This window comes from Anser anser (assembly GCF_964211835.1).
Source record: "Anser anser genome assembly, chromosome: Z".
Lineage (NCBI taxonomy): Eukaryota > Metazoa > Chordata > Aves > Anseriformes > Anatidae > Anser > Anser anser.
Window position 1 is genome coordinate 65,347,684 of NC_139723.1, and position 19,205 is coordinate 65,366,888.

At 35.8% G+C, this 19,205-nt stretch overlaps 1 protein-coding gene across 6 annotated transcripts in view; it reads left to right on the top strand.

The window, feature by feature from the left end:
• The window catches only part of ADAMTS6 (ADAM metallopeptidase with thrombospondin type 1 motif 6), a 158,354-nt gene that overhangs the window by 52,840 nt on the left and 86,309 nt on the right, over positions 1–19,205 (top strand). For 5 of the 6 annotated variants that reach the window (XR_014576938.1, XM_083818287.1, XM_083818286.1 and 2 more), the window contains 2 exons: positions 6,763–6,806; positions 10,274–10,379. The exons of the other annotated variant lie outside the window; for it this stretch is intronic. Coding sequence is in view for 4 of the 5 variants with exons in the window: in XM_083818287.1 (XP_083674413.1) it covers positions 6,763–6,806; positions 10,274–10,379 (150 nt within the window). In the remaining variant the exon portion in view is untranslated. The remainder of the gene's footprint in view (positions 1–6,762; positions 6,807–10,273; positions 10,380–19,205) is intronic. 6 annotated transcript variants of the gene reach the window in all.

Genomic DNA, 19,205 nt, shown 5'->3' on the forward strand with positions numbered 1-19,205 from the left:
TGTAGTTGTTGGCTGTGTTTCCTCTTAGAACCATTTCTTAGTCTTTATTTTGTTTTCTGATAATCTTTTTTTTTTTAAACAAGCAGGTTAATTGGCAAATCTTGTAGTATTTTGTATGTAAAGCATATGTCCAGCTGTATGGAAATTGAGCTTTATGTTCAGTCATCCCCATTTGTCCATTTCATCTAACCTGAATTTTCTTGTATTTGTATATTTTTATGTTTATATTCCAGTCATCTTGGTAGTTTTTTCCTCAACAATTTCCCACAATTCTATTCTTTGTCCCCTAAACTCATTAAGAAATATTCCTTTAAAAGCCTCAGTTATTTCTCTTTCTCTTTCTGTCACAAGTATTTCTCAGGCATGTTGGGTAGGTAGCTTTCAGGTTATTTTATAGTAGGCTTATGTGTTTATAAGTGGTTTGTATGTATTCAATGATTTTTTGGACAGTATATATTTCTAATAAGAGTTTCCATGCTTCATTCATCATACTTAAAGAAAATACATTCTGTGAGTTTCTATTGATTAGTTAAATTCTTGAAAGTATGTCCATCACATCCTAGTTCACAAGGCTAGTATATGCTTCCAATCCTATATAGATATATGTATCTCAGTGCTAGTTTGATTTAGGTAGTTCTAGTAGTTTAGGTAATTCTGGACATTTCTAGTAAGATATGTCTAATAATAACAGACTTTTCCTTTAGTAGGCAATTTCATACGATCAGATTGGTGAAAAGGGTAATATTGTCCTTGAATATGTAAATACAGATTATCAAGTAAGAATTTTCAGTTTATCTTTGTATCTACTACTGTTAATACAATTATTAGAAGAACTTTTTGAACTGTAATTCACATGCATCAAAAGGTTTAAAAAGTCCTCAATCTCAAATGAAGGTGGCAGAAAGGCTACATTTTAGTGGCTGTTGTGTCACTGACGAAAGGTGGATTTATTAATCTGTTTGAAGAAAAAAATTAATAATAATAAAAAGATGTCAGCATGTAACAAATGCCTACTGGGACAAAGGAACTCAACCCTGCTGATAAGATCCCCTAGATGGTTACAGTAAGATCCTGTAAATGGACAATGAAATTAACTTGTTAGATTGAAGAGGAATTAATTACTAAAAACATTGAAAAAATGTTTTTAGTAATGTTTTTAGCACACTAATTTTAGCACACTAACACTACCTATCCTTATGTTTGATTGATGTCATGGCAGGAGGCTATTACCCCTCCAAATCTTAACCATCCTGTTGAGCTGCTACACATTCTTTCTCGTTGATTTTTCAGTCATCAGTGACAGCTGTACATCTACCGTTTCTTTCCCATCTGTCAGATGTGGCTCTTCACTAGCCCTGCAAGTATGCCCAAAAGTCCCAATCCTCTTCCACATCAGCCTCATGAAATGACTTCTGATCCACTCAGGGTATTAATGGACATGTAGTCAACAATCTCACTTCTTAACGGCGTTCTATGTTTCACTTGCCCAGCTTGGTCACAGTTCAGGGATGTTATGTACCCCCTTTATCAGGACGCATATGATTTTCTTTTTTAGCTTTGGCGAAGGATTTAGTTTTTAGTCTCAAAATGAACAGGCTGTAACTGCATGCTGGTTTTGTGTGTGTGTGTATGTATACCTTGTTTTTGTTTTAATTTTTTTCCTCTACAACTTACACATCTGTATTCTTAAACTCAGATTTATTTTTTTTGTGGCCCTCTTACATGTTCTGTCAGTGAATCAAAAATATAATAAAATATATTCACATCCTGTAAACTGCATTTTTGTATAACTGTGTTTTTTTTGTTTGTTTGTTTGTTTTGTGTGTGTGTGTTTTTTAATGGTTGGTTGAGGTCATTATTGGCCTGAGAGTTTGCTGTTTGGTTGTCTGTGGTTCCCTAAATACTTACTGAGGTCCTGGTGACAGCCATGACCCATCTTCACCTTTGTATTTTGTATGAAATAGCACCTAGGCCTCTCTAATCTCCTCAACAGGTTTGTGAGTATGGATCAAGCTGTGTCAGACCTTTCACTCAAGAGGTGCAGCTCAATACATATTTCTTTACCATCAGCGTCAACAGGAATTGTGACAGGTCTGTCTGAGACTGGACTGAGATTAGTACATCCTAGATGCACTTATCTTCCCATTGAGGCTTGTGTTCTCTACGCCATTTCTCCAGTTCCTTTTCTTTGGTATCTTTTTTAAGTGCAGTGGGACAGAATATGATGTTTCTTGTTTAGCCTTGGAAGTATTTTTTCCTGCACTTAATTTGACTGTTAAACTTGCTACTTATACTCTCTATATCTGTTGTCAGAAATCATGTGGCGAGCTTCATCTGTTCTTGGTACTCTCCCTTTATCAGAAAGATTGTGTGATAGTTCTCTGCATTCATTCTCTTCTGTAATTCAGGTGGTTCCTGACAGCAGCAGGCAAGTATTGATTAAATGAAAGCTCTTTTGCTGCTTCACCTGATGTTGTGACTGTCCTGAAACATGCAGCTCTTCTGTAGTTTAAACATACATTTATAATCATTTCAGTAAAGTAATACTCAGATACTTTATAAACTATTTTTGATAATTAATATAAGTCATCCCTCTTAAAATGTGTATGTGGGATCTTTATTGGGGTCCATATTAGGGCTCATGCTGTTTACTATGTATTAATGACATAGATAGTGGGATTGAGTGCACCCTCAGCAAGTTAGTGGATGACACCGAACTGAGTGGTGCAGTTGATGCGGCAGAGGGAAGGTGTGCCTTCCAGAGGAAACTGGACAGGCTTGTGAAGTGTGCGCACATAAAGCATGTGAAATTCAATGGAGCTAAGTGCATGGTACTGCACTTGGGTTGGTGCAATCCTAAACATCAGCACAGACTGGGGAATAAATGGATTGAGAGTAGCCCTGAGGAGAAGGACTTGGGGTTGTTGGTTGATGAAAAATTGAACATAAACCAGCAGTGCACACTTGCAGTCTAGAAAGCTAACTGTATCCTGGGCTGCATCAAAAGAAACATGGCCAGCAGGTGGATAGAGGTGATTCTCCCTCTGTACTCTGCTCTCCTGAGACCCTACCTGCACTACAGCCTTCAGCTCTGGGACCCCAGGATAAGAAGGACATGGAGCTGTTCGAGCAAGCCCAGAAGAGGGTCACAAAAACGAGCAGACGGCTGGAGCACCTCTCCTTTGAAGAAAGGCTAAGAGAGTTGGGTTGTTTAGCTAGGAGAAGGCTCTTGGGACACCTTCTTGCAACCTTACAGTACTTACAGGGAACTTAAAGATTGAGACTTTTTACGAGAGCATGTAATCACAGGACAAGGGATAATGGTTTTAAACTGAAATAAGGTAGATTTAGATTAGATATGGGGAAGAAATTCTTTACTATGAGAGCAGTGAGACACTAAAATAGATTGGCAAAAGAAGTAGATGCTTCTTCCCTGTAGCATTTGAGGTCAGGTTGGATGGGGCTTTGGGGAACCTAATCTAAGTGAGAAATATTCCTGCCTATCTTTCTTCAAAAAAGAAAGCTTAGCATAATACTTCCTGAGTTTTGATATTCCTGAGTCTTGTCCCCACCTATATTAGTATTTTACCCCCAGTCTCTTTCAGATACTATCCTCCAGTGAGAGGAATTGGTTTAAGTAGTTGTGGACATGCTCGCCTTTCCATATCTTGCATGGAACAGGACGAAAGAAGGAGCAAGGGTTTTCTTTCCGTAGATAGTAAAATGGAAAGCTTCCTAGTGTCACATGACAAGTGTGAGAACTCCCACAGTGTAAATGTACAGAAGGACTACATGTTTCACAGGTTATGAGTTGCTAGTGGAAAAAAAACTCTCTACATAATATTTCCTTTTGCTGAGATTTGAAAGCTAGCAGTGTGAATAAGAGTCAGCTAGGTTGATGGTTCTTTTGCCTTTAAATTCTGTGAAAACAGAAAAAATTCTGAGAAATTTGTGTGAAACAAAAAAATCTTTTGGGTCTTCATGATTAATCAGGTTCCTTGAAAAATCAAAATAAAGTTATAAGAAGTGGTGTCAAAACAAAAAAAGACAAATTAGGCTGATTTGGTTAAATCATAGAGAAGCAGATGATGGAATTGAGCAGTTCAGTACATAAAAATAATACAAGTTTAGAAAAGTGAGCAGAAACCATATGAAAGGGAAAAAAGGAAAAAAATGGAGATTGAAGACAATGCTGTAGGTAGAGCAAGTCATTAGATGTTTTTCCTGTTAAACTGATTTCCTTTTAAACCAAAGAAGAAGAGAGTGTATGAACAGTGCTTACAGGAATTTGTGTATGAAATTTGAATATTTGAATAAATACTCAAATATGTAACGAAACCATAATTAGAATACTATTATTATATGGGATTGATCTTGCAAAAACAGTTTATTGGAAAATAAACTATCTTCCTTAATTTTATTTAATTATCTAATTTTAGGACTTAAGGGAATGGCTTCAAGTTGTGCCAGGGGAGGTTTAGGTTGAAAGTTAGAACATTAAAAGTTAGACATTTCTTCTCAGAAAGAGCAGTCAGGCATTGGAACGGATTGCCCAGGCAAGTGGTGGAGTGACCGTCCCTGGGGGTGTTTAAGGAGAAGTTGGACCTGGTGCGTAGGGACAGGGTTTAGTGGGGTGACATTGGTGGTAGGGGGATGGTTGGACCAGGTGATGTTGAAGGTCTTTTCCAACCTTAATGATTCTGTGATATTACGATTCCTATGAATGCTAGCCTGTGCATAATGAAGAATACTCCCTGTGCAGCAAAACAAGGGTACTATGGTAATTGTTTTTCAAAAGTGTAAGAGAAACAAGGGATTTAATTCATATCATTTTCTCAAATCACAGTTCCTTTTGAAACTAGCTGAATGAATGCCTTCAGATTCATAGCTATATGGGAGTAAGCAGATGGAGGCAGTAAGACTAAATTTTCAGCTCTACTGAAATCAGTGACAGCGTTTTATTTGAGTTTAGTGGAACTGGCCTGCTTCTTAAATATCCATTTTATCTAAGGATGTATGACATTAATTTTTTTTATGATTATCATTCAGTATTAAAAAAAATCAGAAGAACAATATTTCATATGTATTCTTATGTATTTATTGTGTTGATTTCTAAATTAAGAATTCAGCATTAAAAGAATTTAGGCAAGTTTGGGTTTTCTTGTTAAATAAGTCTGATCCCTGTCTGCTTTGAGGAACCATTCTGCATGAACTTCAGCAGTGGGATTAGGTTCAGGCTCTGTCCTAAATCAGTGTGTAATAAATTTGTTTCTTTAAAGATGGCAAAGGCAGAACATATTCAGTAAAAATCTTTTGTTCTTCAACTGCGTCGTCATTCTGTTTTGTGACACATAAAACCTAATTAATTACTGACACATGTTATACAAGAAGGCTGATTTGATTACAGCCCTCTGCAAACAGCAAATGGGAAATCAGTGAGAGCTTTAAGTACATATAGGATGACATAGTCTGAGACTCTTTGGTGAGATCAATGCATATGGAAATTTGAGTTCAAAACTAAAGCTTAATCCGGCGAACTGCTCCATGTTTAGTACCTTTAAAAAATACCAGGGATTCCATTTGGTCACAGCAGTCTGCATGCACAGAGAATTCACTGGATTTGTTCCAAATTTTAAGCTGTGTTATTTTGTTCATGGATTTGGCTTACAGACAAACCTTAACTTTATTAACTCTGAAAGGTGTATATCTCATGATCTGGCTCCTATGTGATAACCTTTTTGAAAAAGGTCCTTATATGTTACTTTTAACAGAAATGTCTGGTGGTCTGGAAGTAGTAAATATTTGGATTAAAAATTAAAGCATAAAGATTGTATCTTTTATTTTTGTTTTTGCTGACTATCCAAAATAATGGTATTATTCAGAAACACATTGCAAGGAAATCAGTATGAATCCTTGAACATTAAAGACATAATGAGAGTATTCTCATATCACTAGCCATATCATAGGATTACATATTCAAAATATGGAGTTGTCATTAATGAATTATGACTGCCACGTGACCACTGCAGTTATGAATAGCTGTTATACCACAGAAAACATTTTAATTCAATTTTCAGCTTCAGATACTTGCATGTCAACTGCACAAAAAGTTGAGATCCCGTATTTGAAGCATTATACCTAAATTATGAAAATTCTTCTTTAAATGCATTGTTTAGCTTTTGATAAAAATCTGTTTTTTATTTTAGTTCATTGTAGTGTACTCTTAGGACACGTATAATCATTGGAAGATAAAGAGATGGGAATTATAATGCAAGTTCATAAGGTTTTTGATAATTTTTGTTGTAATACTCCAAAATTAAGGGTTTTAATTAGAATCAGTATTTAAATATTAGGAGTTACAATAAATATTGTTTAGTTTTTAAGTGTGAGGCTGAGAATTCCAGTGTCGTCAAAAAGTAAAAGTTAAGTGTTTTGAAGCAGTAGTAGTCTACAGACATGCTGCTGTAACTTCTTAACAGCACGGTAGACTGCTTTATGGAGCCGGTGATTACAAAGATCCACTTTAACCATTTTTTTCTTACTGGCAGGTGTCCCACTGGCCTGAGGCCAGCGGCTGTGAGTGTACTGCAGCTTGTGGTTTACACCAGAGTGTAGAAAATGCCGACACCAGCTGGCTGCACATAATTAAGCTGATTGCCATCTGACAACTTGCACTATGATACAGATATGTGATAAATATGCAGAATACTTTACAAATTTGATCCTCTGATATATTTTATGTACTTTTCTTCTCCTTAACAGATATGATATCTGCACTTATAAAAACAAGCCTTGTGGAACACTGGGTAAGATTATAAAGAGAAATTTCAGCTTCTATTTGCTGTTTGTTTCCTTGCTTTATACTCGGCTATTGATTTATCAGCTCATTAGATCTTTTTAAGTATATGCTTTCAAAATTTTGCAGCTTTATAAACATGAACAGTAAAAGGTAACCTACATGGATTTATGCTTTGATAGATTACTGGAATTTTAGATTAAGCGAGCTACTACTGGAGATTTCATCTCTGGCAGCTGTAATGCTGATAAATCCTAGCAGATTACTCAGATTTACCAAGTAACAATTACTGGAGAGGACTACTTTTGTTTAACCTGTCTCCATGAGCTATTATAAAATACAAATAGAAGACTTCAGGAAGGTTTTTAAAAAACAAAGAAACCAGAAAAGAAACAGGCTTTGAGGTTTTACACTGGTGCTGTGTTTTATGCAGAGAGTACAGCTTCAGACTTTTCCTTCCACAGACTTGGAAAAAAATAACACAGTAATATAAATTATAGTGATATCGAAACTCCTTAAAACAGTGCTTTGACAATGGAGAAAAATACAAAGCAATCCTAGATGCAGGATTGTTCTCTTTATACTTAAATTTGTCAGCAGAAGTTATTTACTGTAAAGTAGTTGTTACCTGTAGTAGTACTTTAGTATATGAAAGAAACATTACTGAAAGACTAATACGGTATTTTTATATTTTTTCAAATGTACTCAGAAGTAATTAAATATATAATTCTAATTCAGCTAGTTAATATTTTTGAGGTTGTTAATATTTTTCTCATAATGAGAGCTCATAAATGTATTTTCTTTGTCTTTCCCTGTACTACTGTATGCTTTGATAGCCTTAACTCATGTTGATTTTTTTACAAGTACCACTCAAGTCAGCACGACACTTTTGGCAAAGGGAAGTAGTTTACATGAGGAGAAAGGTATCAGAATTTTTTTGCCTGTTCTAAATATAAACAATATTCACAGCATGTTTTAGTAAAAGGCAAAATGTAATGATAAATTTCTAAATGTAATTGGTTTACTTTGACATCTGTGTGGAGGAGACAAAACTGAAGAGACTGTTTATATTGATGTCAGAGTTGTCATTACAAGTGTTAAGAGAGTTTGAAAGGGAGTAAATTCACCCACAAGATATCTGATATTTATATGTGATATTTTTAACACACATAATTCGTGTACTAGTCCTCACTGTATCAGACTTTGGGGTAAAGGCAAATTCTGCTTCACTTGAATCCAGTGTAACAGATGGGAAAGACTTTGGCAATTTTTAAAATTTTTTTTTTTAAACCAGAAGGCTAGAGTAAATAAAAATAAAAATCACATATAATATCAGAGTATCGTTATCAGACCCTTGGCAGTAAAACCACAACAATGTACTTGCATTATTGGCATTGAATTCAAAAAGAGGCAAGGCCCCGTGGTCCTCTTCTGCAAGGCATTTAGTATGCTTAAGTCCCACTGACCTCCGGTAGCTGAAGTTAAGCATATATTTAAGGGGTCTGTGAACAACAGTCTCAGATCTCAAAAGATCAGAAGAAATCTGAATCATTGGTGTTCCAGCAAGAAACAGAAGTAATAGATTTACTTTGGGATAGATACCTCTTTCCTATTCCTAGGGAATCTTACATAGAACTGCATGGAAGAGATAGGCCTCAGATGTCTTTGGAGCAGCTGTATGGCCGCAGTGAAACACAACTCCTTTTTTCTTTGATCTGAGATGTAGTCTGGGTTCTTGACTTGACCTCTGTCACTTTCTGCAGACATAGTATTTAATTATATATCATTAGCCTGGTCCTGTAAGTCACTTAGCAAGCACTCAGTTAAGAGATCTGAAGACAGAGATGACTTTACCACCCAGATGCGGTGAACTTCTCAGGGAAACATGGTAGTTGTTAAACAAGCATCACCATGTTGTCCTCAGAATGTCCTGCTCGATTGGAATTGCATAGTTTAGACAGGTGAACTGTAACTGTTGTATTTTTTACAGGTTGCATGCAGCAAACAATATACAAATTTTTCTCAGTGTCTAGTCCTTCTTGTTCTGATGCTTCATCTTGTCCTCAGTGGTCACTGTCTACTGTAGTGATTTGATTAAGAACATGTTTCGATGGAAATTCAATGAGCAGACATTGTCGCCTTTTGCCCGTGTTGATTTGGTTCTCAGAGTAGTTTTGGTGTGTGCAGACTAGATTTGTTTTGGTTAAAACCAAGTCAAAACATGTACTTCTTAAATGCTCCATATGTGCCTAAGGGAAATGTTAGGGTCTAAATCACTACTTGGACTGTATTCTTATGATATGCACTGATACTTTTTTTCCTGTAGAAAGCTGTGAACAACTTGTAGGGAGGAAGTTTCACCTATGGGAGTAAACTAGTCCAAAGTAGAGTCCAACCCACATACAAGGATAACATTAGGAGCCCAATACCAGTGTTTTACTCTACTGACCAGCTCCTACTGCTTCAAATTAATTGCTCATAGGGACGTAGCTAGGAAGCACTTCTTATCTTATTACTGATGTAATAAGACGTCATCTTATTACTTGCTGGTAGTCCAAACAGAATAGTTTGAAGTGCCTGCTCATTCATAAAAGAGCACAATTCTGTTCCCCCCCGTCCCCCCCCATTTTCCCAGCTATTGTTCTGTTACAGTGTAAACTGTGCAGGTAACTTCCTTAAAGAAAGTATTATTGCTGCTTTCACATAAGAAACCTTAGGGAATACACTAAATAAATGTGATGCTTAGAGCTTTTGCTGCTCTAGTAGCATCAAATTAATGTCTGCAATATGTTGTGTGCTAATCTGTTGCTGAAGAATGTGCGGGATACTGAAAAGCCATATTCTGGAAATGCCAGTGGCTTGCTTTCTCTAAAGAAAGTTTTTAAAAGCACTTATAATGCAATAAGGTTCTAATACCAGAAGATAATAGGTGATAAATGGAAAAGACTTCCATGGTTAAATGAGTGGTTGTTATTAACTTATCTCCTCTCTTTTCATTGATGCATTCAATTTTGTTTTTGTAATTTTTTTAAGTACCATGTGGGGCTTTTCATAGCTAAAAAAGTTGCTTGTATGTTTTTATGAACCCACTAAACTTAAACAGATTTCTTTAGAAAAATAATGTGGATACATTTTGCTTTCTTCAGGCTCAAGAATGTTAAAATAGAAATGCTTTCTTGAATTCCCTCTCCTGGCTCAAGTTACTAGGTGGTCCCAAGTTACCAGAAGTAAAATTTATAAATCTAACCCCTAGTCTAGACATTTTCCAGCACTGACTGCAGTTCAAAAAATATTAATGTCTAGCCGGCAAAGTGAAATTCCCCCCAGTGATTTTGCAAATGACTAGAAAGTTAACCTTTTGCCAACTGCTCCTTCTGTGCATAGAGGTTATTAAAAAGAATCCAGGCATTTATAACTAGGGCTTTTAAGACTGAAACACCTTGGCATGACCCTTTGTGTCTCCTTCTGTTTATTCAGGCTTGGCCTCTGTGGCTGGAATGTGTGAGCCTGAAAGGAGCTGCAGCATTAATGAAGACATTGGCCTAGGTTCAGCTTTTACCATTGCACATGAGATTGGTCACAAGTGAGTGAGTTTAAAAAAAGAATATGTTTTAATGTATCACCTTTTAATATTAGTTTAATAATAGATATCATTATTTTTTCTGCATGGCTGTACCATCTCTGTTCTGGTGCTCCATGTTTCTTGTATATAGTATTCATGAGTGGCAGTACATTTTATTTGGTATATATTACCAAGGGCTTTAACTTTAGAACTGAAGACTCATTGTTTACCCTTTGATTTCAGATTCTAGTTTAATCTGTGCTTTTGAGATTTGGCTCACACCCTCCTACTCTGTTTCATATTCTTAAATATTAGGCTTTGAAAAAATTCCCTCCCCCTCCCTCCACATTTCTTTATGAAACAAAAGTGGTTCAAAGTTTTTTTTTGTTTTTCATTCTTTTATCTTAAATATAATTTGAAGTATTCTAACTAAAGCATTGCTTCTGTTGTCAGTATTCATACACTTTCAGTCATCTTTCACTCAAGCATGAATTATGTAAAATAGTCATAACATCATCTGTATATTTTAAACACTGGCATATCATTTTAAAGAACACAGTGATATGAGAGTGCTAAAATCTGAATAGAGATCAGTCTGGGAATATTTGAGGTCCTTCTTCAAAAGACAGTGCCATTTGTATGCTGTGATGAATTTAAAAACACTAGGCACCTTCTTTTATCAAGAGGTTTCCTTTTTACGTGGGTTGACCAACACTGAGTTATGGATGATGTGTTTTTCCAATCATTAGCTGATGCAACTGATAAAAGTTCCAATGCAGACTGAAATGGAAGCTATCAATCTGCTGATCAAAATCAGGAGTTGGAAGTAAACACTTACTTTCAGCCCACCTATCATGCAAGATAATTACTTGGCAATTACGATCTCATTTATATTATGTGTGAAAAGAACACTTTAGTTACACTGAAGTAGATGAATTCAAAAATTCAAAAGCAATTGTATAAGATCTGAACAAAAATAATTTAAAACACGTGTAAATCTTGTAATCTTCATTTCCTTCCTTCTTTTCCTTTACTTGTATGAGTTGAAAAGGATAGCGTAAAGAAAAATATATTTCCAATGTTGCGGAAAAAGCTCCTTCAAATCACTTATACATCTGAAAATCTTAGTAATATGTGACCTTGTGGTGAATTTAAGCCACATGTTCAAAAAGAAAAAAAATCCCCATCTTCATTCTAATCTGTATGTCATGTCACTGCATACTTTATGAAGGTTATTGCAGTGAAGCATAAAAATAATGTAAGTGTATGCAGCTATGTTATTATTCAAAACTGGCATGATGACAATACTTGATTTAAAAAACTGAGGCTTTGATTAGAATCTCAGGAGAAACTACATCCACAGGATATATTCTCTGATCATAGGCTTTTTGTTAACCATCTGTGTTTGCTACAATCGGTATCTCTTGGCTTCTTATACATAAGGGCTTTTGAAATTCTGAAATCTCAGCTCTGAGGTTTTCACCTGGTACTGTAGCTTGCATGACATGTCAAATGGTGTTTTGAAAAAAATCTAGAAATCATATTCACTTGATTTTGTTTGATAGACAGTGAATAAAGAAAATCTTACTGGAAGCATGGAGTTAAAAACTAACCTTTTTAGGGGTTAGATACCTTCTATAAAAACTGGGAAAAATATGTGGGCAAAAGACCTTCAAGATTTGTATGTTTTGTGCTATCCACACATCACCTCCCATTCACTCATAATGAGACTGAATGCCTGTGTGACTAAATCAAGGAAGTTATTACTTCCTTTTGTCTTCCTCTTCCCTTCAGTGGCTATTATTAAAGTATGTACTAGAAGGTACTTGCCTGTGTGTGTAAAATAATAATTTCAAGGAGTATTGTAAACTTTTCTTTTGCCACACCAAAATGATTGCTTTTCTCTTCAGACATACCTGGGAAATAGGAAATTGGTTTCATTGTCAAATGAAAGATGGAAGCACTTAAATGACAAGTCTACATTGAGTATATGACATACAACAACAACAAAAAACCACTTTATTAATTTAGAATATACTATGCATGGAATACTAAGTTAAAAAATGTTGAGCTGAGGAATAAAATTGTCTTGTGATTAAAAGAGACCAGTAGAGATAATACAGATAGATTCTCCGTGATTTCTCCAAAAGGGGTGTTATAATACTTCTCTGATGGAATTATGACTCAATTTACTAGTTTCTAGTAGGTTAGTAAATCTGGGAATTAAAGGAAGACCTTCCAGAGAAGAGCTTGGGGATACTAGTTGATGAACAGTTGGACATGAACTGGCAATGTACATTTGCAACCCAGAAATCCAACTGTATCCTGGACCGCATCAAAAGATGCATGGCCAGCAGGTTGAAGGAGGTGATTCTCCTGCTGTGGTGTAGTGTGACTCCACCTGAAATACTGCATCCAGCTTTGGGTCCTAGTAGAAGAAAGATAGGGACCTGCTAGAGTGAGCCTAGAGGAGGGCCACAAAAATTATCAGAGGGCAGGAACACCTCTCCTATGAAGAAAGACTGAGAGAGTTGGGGTTGTTCAGCATGGAGATGAGAAGGTTCTGGGGGGACCTTCTTGCAGCCTTTCAATACTTAACAGGGGCTTATAAGAAAGATGGAGAAAGACTTTTTACCAGGATCTGTAGTGACAGGACAAGGGACAATGGTTTTAGACTGAAAGAGAGTAGATTTAGATTAAATGTATGGAACACATTTTCCACAATGAGGGTGGTGAGGCACTGGCACAGGTTGCCCAGAGGAGCTGTGGATGCCCCATCCCTGGAGGTGCTCAAGGCCAGGCTGGATGAGGCTTTGGGCAACCTGGTGTGGTGGGAGGTGTCCCTGCCCATGGCAGGGTGTTGGAACAGGGTGATCTTTTATATCCCTTCCAACCCAAACCATTCTGTGATTCTGTGAAATGATTTCCTCATCTGGTCTGACTCTCTGTATATCACAGTATATTACATTTAACTCATTTGCCCTTGTATTGATCCCAGTAACTTGCATTTGGTCAAAGAATACTATCCAGAAAAGCACTTAGTCTTGAAGACTTAGGGACAGAGAAGTGTGAGTGTGATGATTATATTTTGTCGTAGTTTCTGTTAAATATTTATAAGTAATTTTTAAAGTATCTTTTTGGCTTCCTTACAATTTGTAGCTTTTATATGTGTATATCTTAGTTTTTGTGCAGATAAGCTATGTGTAGTCAAGACTTAAAACCAGCTGTTTTTATTGTAGACATCCATAACACTTTAACTCTGTGTTGCATAAAGAATGGTGTTAGACTAACAGTTTTATGATTGTTTCTCTCTATGTATGGTTTTGAGAAAAGCCTTGTATTGCTCTTAATACTTCTGTTAATCAAATAAAATTCAGAGTGGGCCACTCAGCCTTCATAATAGTGACTCTAGAAATTTGATTCATAATGCTTGACTTACCATTAGATTATGTATTTCACACTGAAGAAATACTTAAGATTTCTGGTAAGCAAAAATCAAACCAGTGCAGATTTCCCTTCATGGCAGGAGTGAGAATTGAGTGTGTGTATCCCCTGCATTGTCAAACAGTTTGACTTTCTCTTTGTGAAGAAAAAAAGCCTGCAAAGGCAGGCTTGAATATGCTCTTATGGTCAGACAAGTGTAACATACAAGATCCAGTCCCATTTTCTGTTCCTACCAGCCAAGTTTGGTGTCTTTCCAGTCTGTACTTTTTTTACTAGGTTACTTACTGAACTGCCTAATTTGCTTCATGCGTGCTGTACAGGATGCTGAGTTGAACAGATAAGGTTCCATTGAATGGATGTCCCTAAAAGATAGACATAGTGATATTCATTGTTGCAGTCCTACAGAGTTAGCTGAGATCTGGAAGCTAAATAACAAAGGCAAAAAGAAATGAGCCAGGGAGCCAGAAAGAAAGTCTGGTGTTTAGCAGTTGTATCTTGATGAAAATTTGTAAAAAATAAAATAAAAAAAAATAAAATAAAAAAATTATAAGCTAATGAATTAAATTGGCTTCAAGATGGAGAAGATGGTATTTTCTAGCAGGGTTTAGTTCTGAATTAGTTCATACAGCTAAAATATGCCTGCAATTGCAGCATTTTTTGAAGTCTTTTTATTCTGTATGCAAAGTAGGAAAATAGCATAAATAACCCCAGCTGCCCATATTAGAAAGTTGGTCTGCAGTGCTGGAGAAGAAATTTCTAATTTAGGAGAATGTCTTCCTAGAGGCATTTTCAGGGAAGCTTTTGTCTTTTCCTCATTCATTGGTAATTGGTGAGCTTTGTGTTTGATCAGTCAGACCTCAGCTGGAATTCCACACAGGAACTGCTGTGTGGATTACATGTAGTTCATAGCTCTGATACTGGAGGAAAAAAAATATTTTATTCATTAATAGCAGATCCTATCTAAATTCATGCTCTTTTTGTTTAACAAAAGAATGCTGAAGCACTCTAGTTTTTCTTTCTTTTTCTTTCTTGGACATTTTCTAATGTCACTAAGAACAGATAATTAAAAAAAAAAAGAAAATTAACAGTTAGCTTCACTGTATCTGTAAGTATTGCTATAGCTTTAAAGTAGGCTGCACACAGACATTCAAAGCTATATGAATGCACTACTTACCTTTAATTAGATAAAATAGAAGATTTCTGAATATTTAAATGACATCTGTTTAATAATTACTGGAATAAGTACAACATAACAGAAACAAAATGAATGCAAAATTTATGAAAAAGTTGATATGTTTTACCTAAGCAATTAAGCTGGTATTTCTTACAAGAAACTTACCATTTGCTCTCTATATTTTGTATCTAATACAAGACTTGTTCAAGTATGCCTTCCATCTTCTCGCTGTAGTATTGATTTACTGTTAGAAATTTTGAAAGGATTCTTCACTTGTGCACTTTTTCAACCCTTCCCTGCGCTGTGCTTCATTCTCCATAAAAGTTGAGGGAGCATTGTGTAATGTGCTGAGACAGTCAAGGAAGGTCTAGCAATATACCTGGGTCAAGATACTTAGCTTGCAAATGACCCATTCCAGTCTTACTGTACGTGTTTGGTTTGTATTTCCTAGTGCAAGTAAGTTAGTATTTTAAAACCTGTTAAGGTTAAATTTTTTCTTTTCTCTCTTGAAAAGAAAGATTTATTTTTCCTAAAGAGTTACGCAGAGTTATACAGCTGTAAATCAGCTTCTGATGGTGGACAGCAATATCAAGAACTTGATTTTTATTGTATTTCTTTTGCTTGTATTCCTGTAACTTTGTTGCCTGACTCAGGAGTATCAGTTTCTGGTACTTTCTTCCTTAACCTATTTAACAAGTGGCAGAGCAAAGTGAGAGCTACTGATTTAAAAGAATTAGGCCAAGTTCTCCCATACATACTGTAACTCATGAATCTATAAGTGACTAAAAACTAATTGTTTTATTTAGAGTAAATAAACATTAGAGATCTGCAGTTCTGAATGTTCCAAACTAGGCAACAACTCGATGTGTAGATCATTAGTATTACAATTGGAAAGCAGAGGTAATAGATTGTGAACAAATAAGGAAAAAAAAAATCATTTGAGTAGCACATTTCAGATGATTTTTGTGCTGTAAAAGTACATGGTATATGAAATAAACCTCTGTAACCAGTACTGAGGAGCATTCAGATTGGTTTGGATCTGTCTTCTCGGAAAAGGAAGTGTTTGCTTAATAAATCAAAGCAGGGGCATCCTGGCTGTGCCACAAAAATAACTGATGTAATTTCAGACACATCAGCAGTAAGTGTTTTGGTAGCTCTCACCATCATAATTTAGAACCACCAAACAAATCAGCAACCTCACCTTAAATAAAAAAGAAATTGTAGGGAACCTGCAGTACTGTTCCTTCACAAGGTAAAAGGGAGGATAAACAAGAAGTTTATGTTCACATCCTTTCCTCTGCTTTTACTCCAGGGTTTCTGGTTATCTATGGCTGTTTTATTCAATGCAGCTGAGACCAGTTAACTTCCCTGTGATTTTTGAGGTCAGATTTTAGGTTCGATGTGTATTACAAATAATTCTCTCAGATTTTTTTTCAGATATAAAGAAAAACAGATTGCCAAGAAAAAGCGTCTGTTCTATTGCAGATGTTAGTAAATGAAACAGACACAGAGCATTAGACAGATGTGCTGCCCTCTAAGAATTTTTTGAGAAGTGTACAAACTATAGGAAATATTGCAGGAGAATTTAAATTATGATTTTAAAAGTCATAGTATTTTAACTACTACTTTGCACAGTTCTTATATGTAATGTGAGCAGAGAGAAGAGTGGAGAAGAGTGGACATAATGCTTGAAAAAAAAGAGTGATTCAGAGCTACTGAGCTAAGCATCTTTCCGTGAGATGGTAGGCAGAAAGGTAACTTCATAGAAAACTTCTGTGTCAGTTAAGAAGACTTCTCACTGTCTCCTTGCTTATCTGGCTGTTCCTTTAAAACCAGACTTACATGGGCAGTTCTAGACAAGCTCTTAAAGCCAGTGAAAAAAATACAGTCTTAATCTGATTAGTCATTTTGAAAAAGGCGAGTAAATTATAACAGTGCCTCCATGAAGAGTATTTTGTTTCTTCCTTTCTTCACTACCTTCCCACCCCAATCTAATTCCAAACATGCTTTTGTGAAAGGTGTACCCTTAGTGTAATGGTGATCAAACATAACCAACATGTACCCTTAGTGTAATGGTGATCAAATATAACCAACATGTTCTGATGGGAATAAAAGTAGTACTTTGGACAGAAATGTGTTTTCATCTGCAGTCCTGGCTATAGGAGTGCAAATTACTAGGCTGTAAGGGCATGCTGCCACTACCATCTATGGGAAAAGATGACAGTAACTACAATACTCCTTTCTAAACATCAGAAATATTACCTGAACTTAATGGTCAGTTTCCTACTAAATTCAGAAGCAGGGGTGAGTGGAATAGCCTTTGTGTAAGGGAATAGATGATTTAGATGAATTAATATTTATTATTAAAAAAAAAGGACAGTGCATTCAGCTCATGAAAAAGCATTGAGTTCCCATGTGCATCTGGAATAACAGCTTTCATTCACAGATTTACATTTTACCAGATATACCACTGCCACCATCTGCAACTTCTTTTTCACAAGGAGAGCTGGTAGAAGGAAAGGTATTTAACTATGAAGTTTGTTCTTCTTTTTGGTAGATCCAAAAGAAAAATTATTTTTGGACTCTTTCATTTCCTAGACAGTTGGAGTCTCTGTGATATCTTTGACAAAAGAAATACATTAACTAGGAATAAGTTGGGTATCACAAATAGTCAGTAAGACCCAATTCAGCTCTTTCCCACGTAGCAGAATGTCCATTTCTGTAAGGAACTCACTCATAGGGACTGTTAAAACATAATGTTTTCTATTTTAAGAAATTGTATATAGGTAATTCAACAGGAAATGTTACCATTTCAGGTACCCCTAATTCTAGGAAATTATGGCAGCTGAGAACTAGGCCAATAAAATGCTTTTTCATTATAAGCTATTAAGTGTGTTGCATTGGACTTCTAACTCCTTCACTCCCAAAATATATACCAATATGAAAAACCAATCATAATAATTAAGACTGGTCTGAGAGTTTCATTATAAATGCCCAGATGAGTTGTTTTAGAGCTCTATTATTTTTTATATGCTGGCGTTATTCTTCATTTGGGTATGTAATAACCTGAAGTGTCAGTTCGACCTTTCCCATGCATAAGGCTTTCTGCATTTCTAAGACATCACACACTAAACAAAATAAAAGCAGGCATTGCTGCAGACTGTATTACATGGGGAGACATCCCATAGACATGGATTGATGTATCTTCTGGCAATCAGAATAAAAAATTTATAGAAAATAAAAATGGAATGCCTCTGCACATTTGATACCTGAACATTAAGTACAAAATCAGGGGGTCAGTCTTAGCATTTGTAACACAGAAGACTCCAAAGACTGACCTCATTATATGACACGTGAAAAGAAGTGACAGATGCACTGCTTCCAACTGCAGCTCAGTTTTGGTATTTCCTTTGACTACTTTTCTGTCTGATGCTCTAGGAAGCTCTTCTGTATCTCACTACCTGCCTCTTTGATTTCATAAGCCTTGTGTCATGTTTGGGAAGGAGGAGCTAATGTGTCCAAAGGTTAATACTTAAAAAAAAATAAGATATTTCCCCCCAGGTGACAGAGAGGAAATGAATTAAAGGCGGACTTAGAAAATGGAGTTAAAAAAAAAGATGCATACTATTACAAAAGGTCATGGTATGCTATATTCTCTTAAAATGCCTCATTTATGACAGGTCAGTCAGATATATATTGTTGGTTGTTTAGGAATAACAGTAATAATTTCATTTCAAAATAGTTTTGTATATAGAAGGAAAGTCTTTTCAAATAGCTTTTCTATGAGTTAACCTCTAGTTTTAATTTATGTTGGCTGTCTGTAGCTCAAAGGGGTTGTTTCAGTAGCATGGGATTTCTAGAGCATAAAGATTATTTTACTGTATATTTCTTTCCAGAGTCATGTCATCTGTGTTGAAAATTAATGAATTTGTTGGCTGGAAATATCTGCTGGCCAAATGCCACTCAGAGATTTCTTACTGTATTTTCTGCTGATTTTAAGTGTCCTTCACTCTGAAGTTCCATGACAAAGGAGAGCTCTAATAGAAAAACTGCAAGTCTTCTGTGCATTGGGAACATGAATACAGAATGGCCTTGGGAATTGCAAAACCCATGTTCTGCTTGAAGTATCATTAGCTACTGTGTGCTTCTATGCTATGTATGCTTATACAGCAACATCACGTACTCTATTTGTCTCTGTTTACTAATAGACGTGTTAGTGCCACAATGTA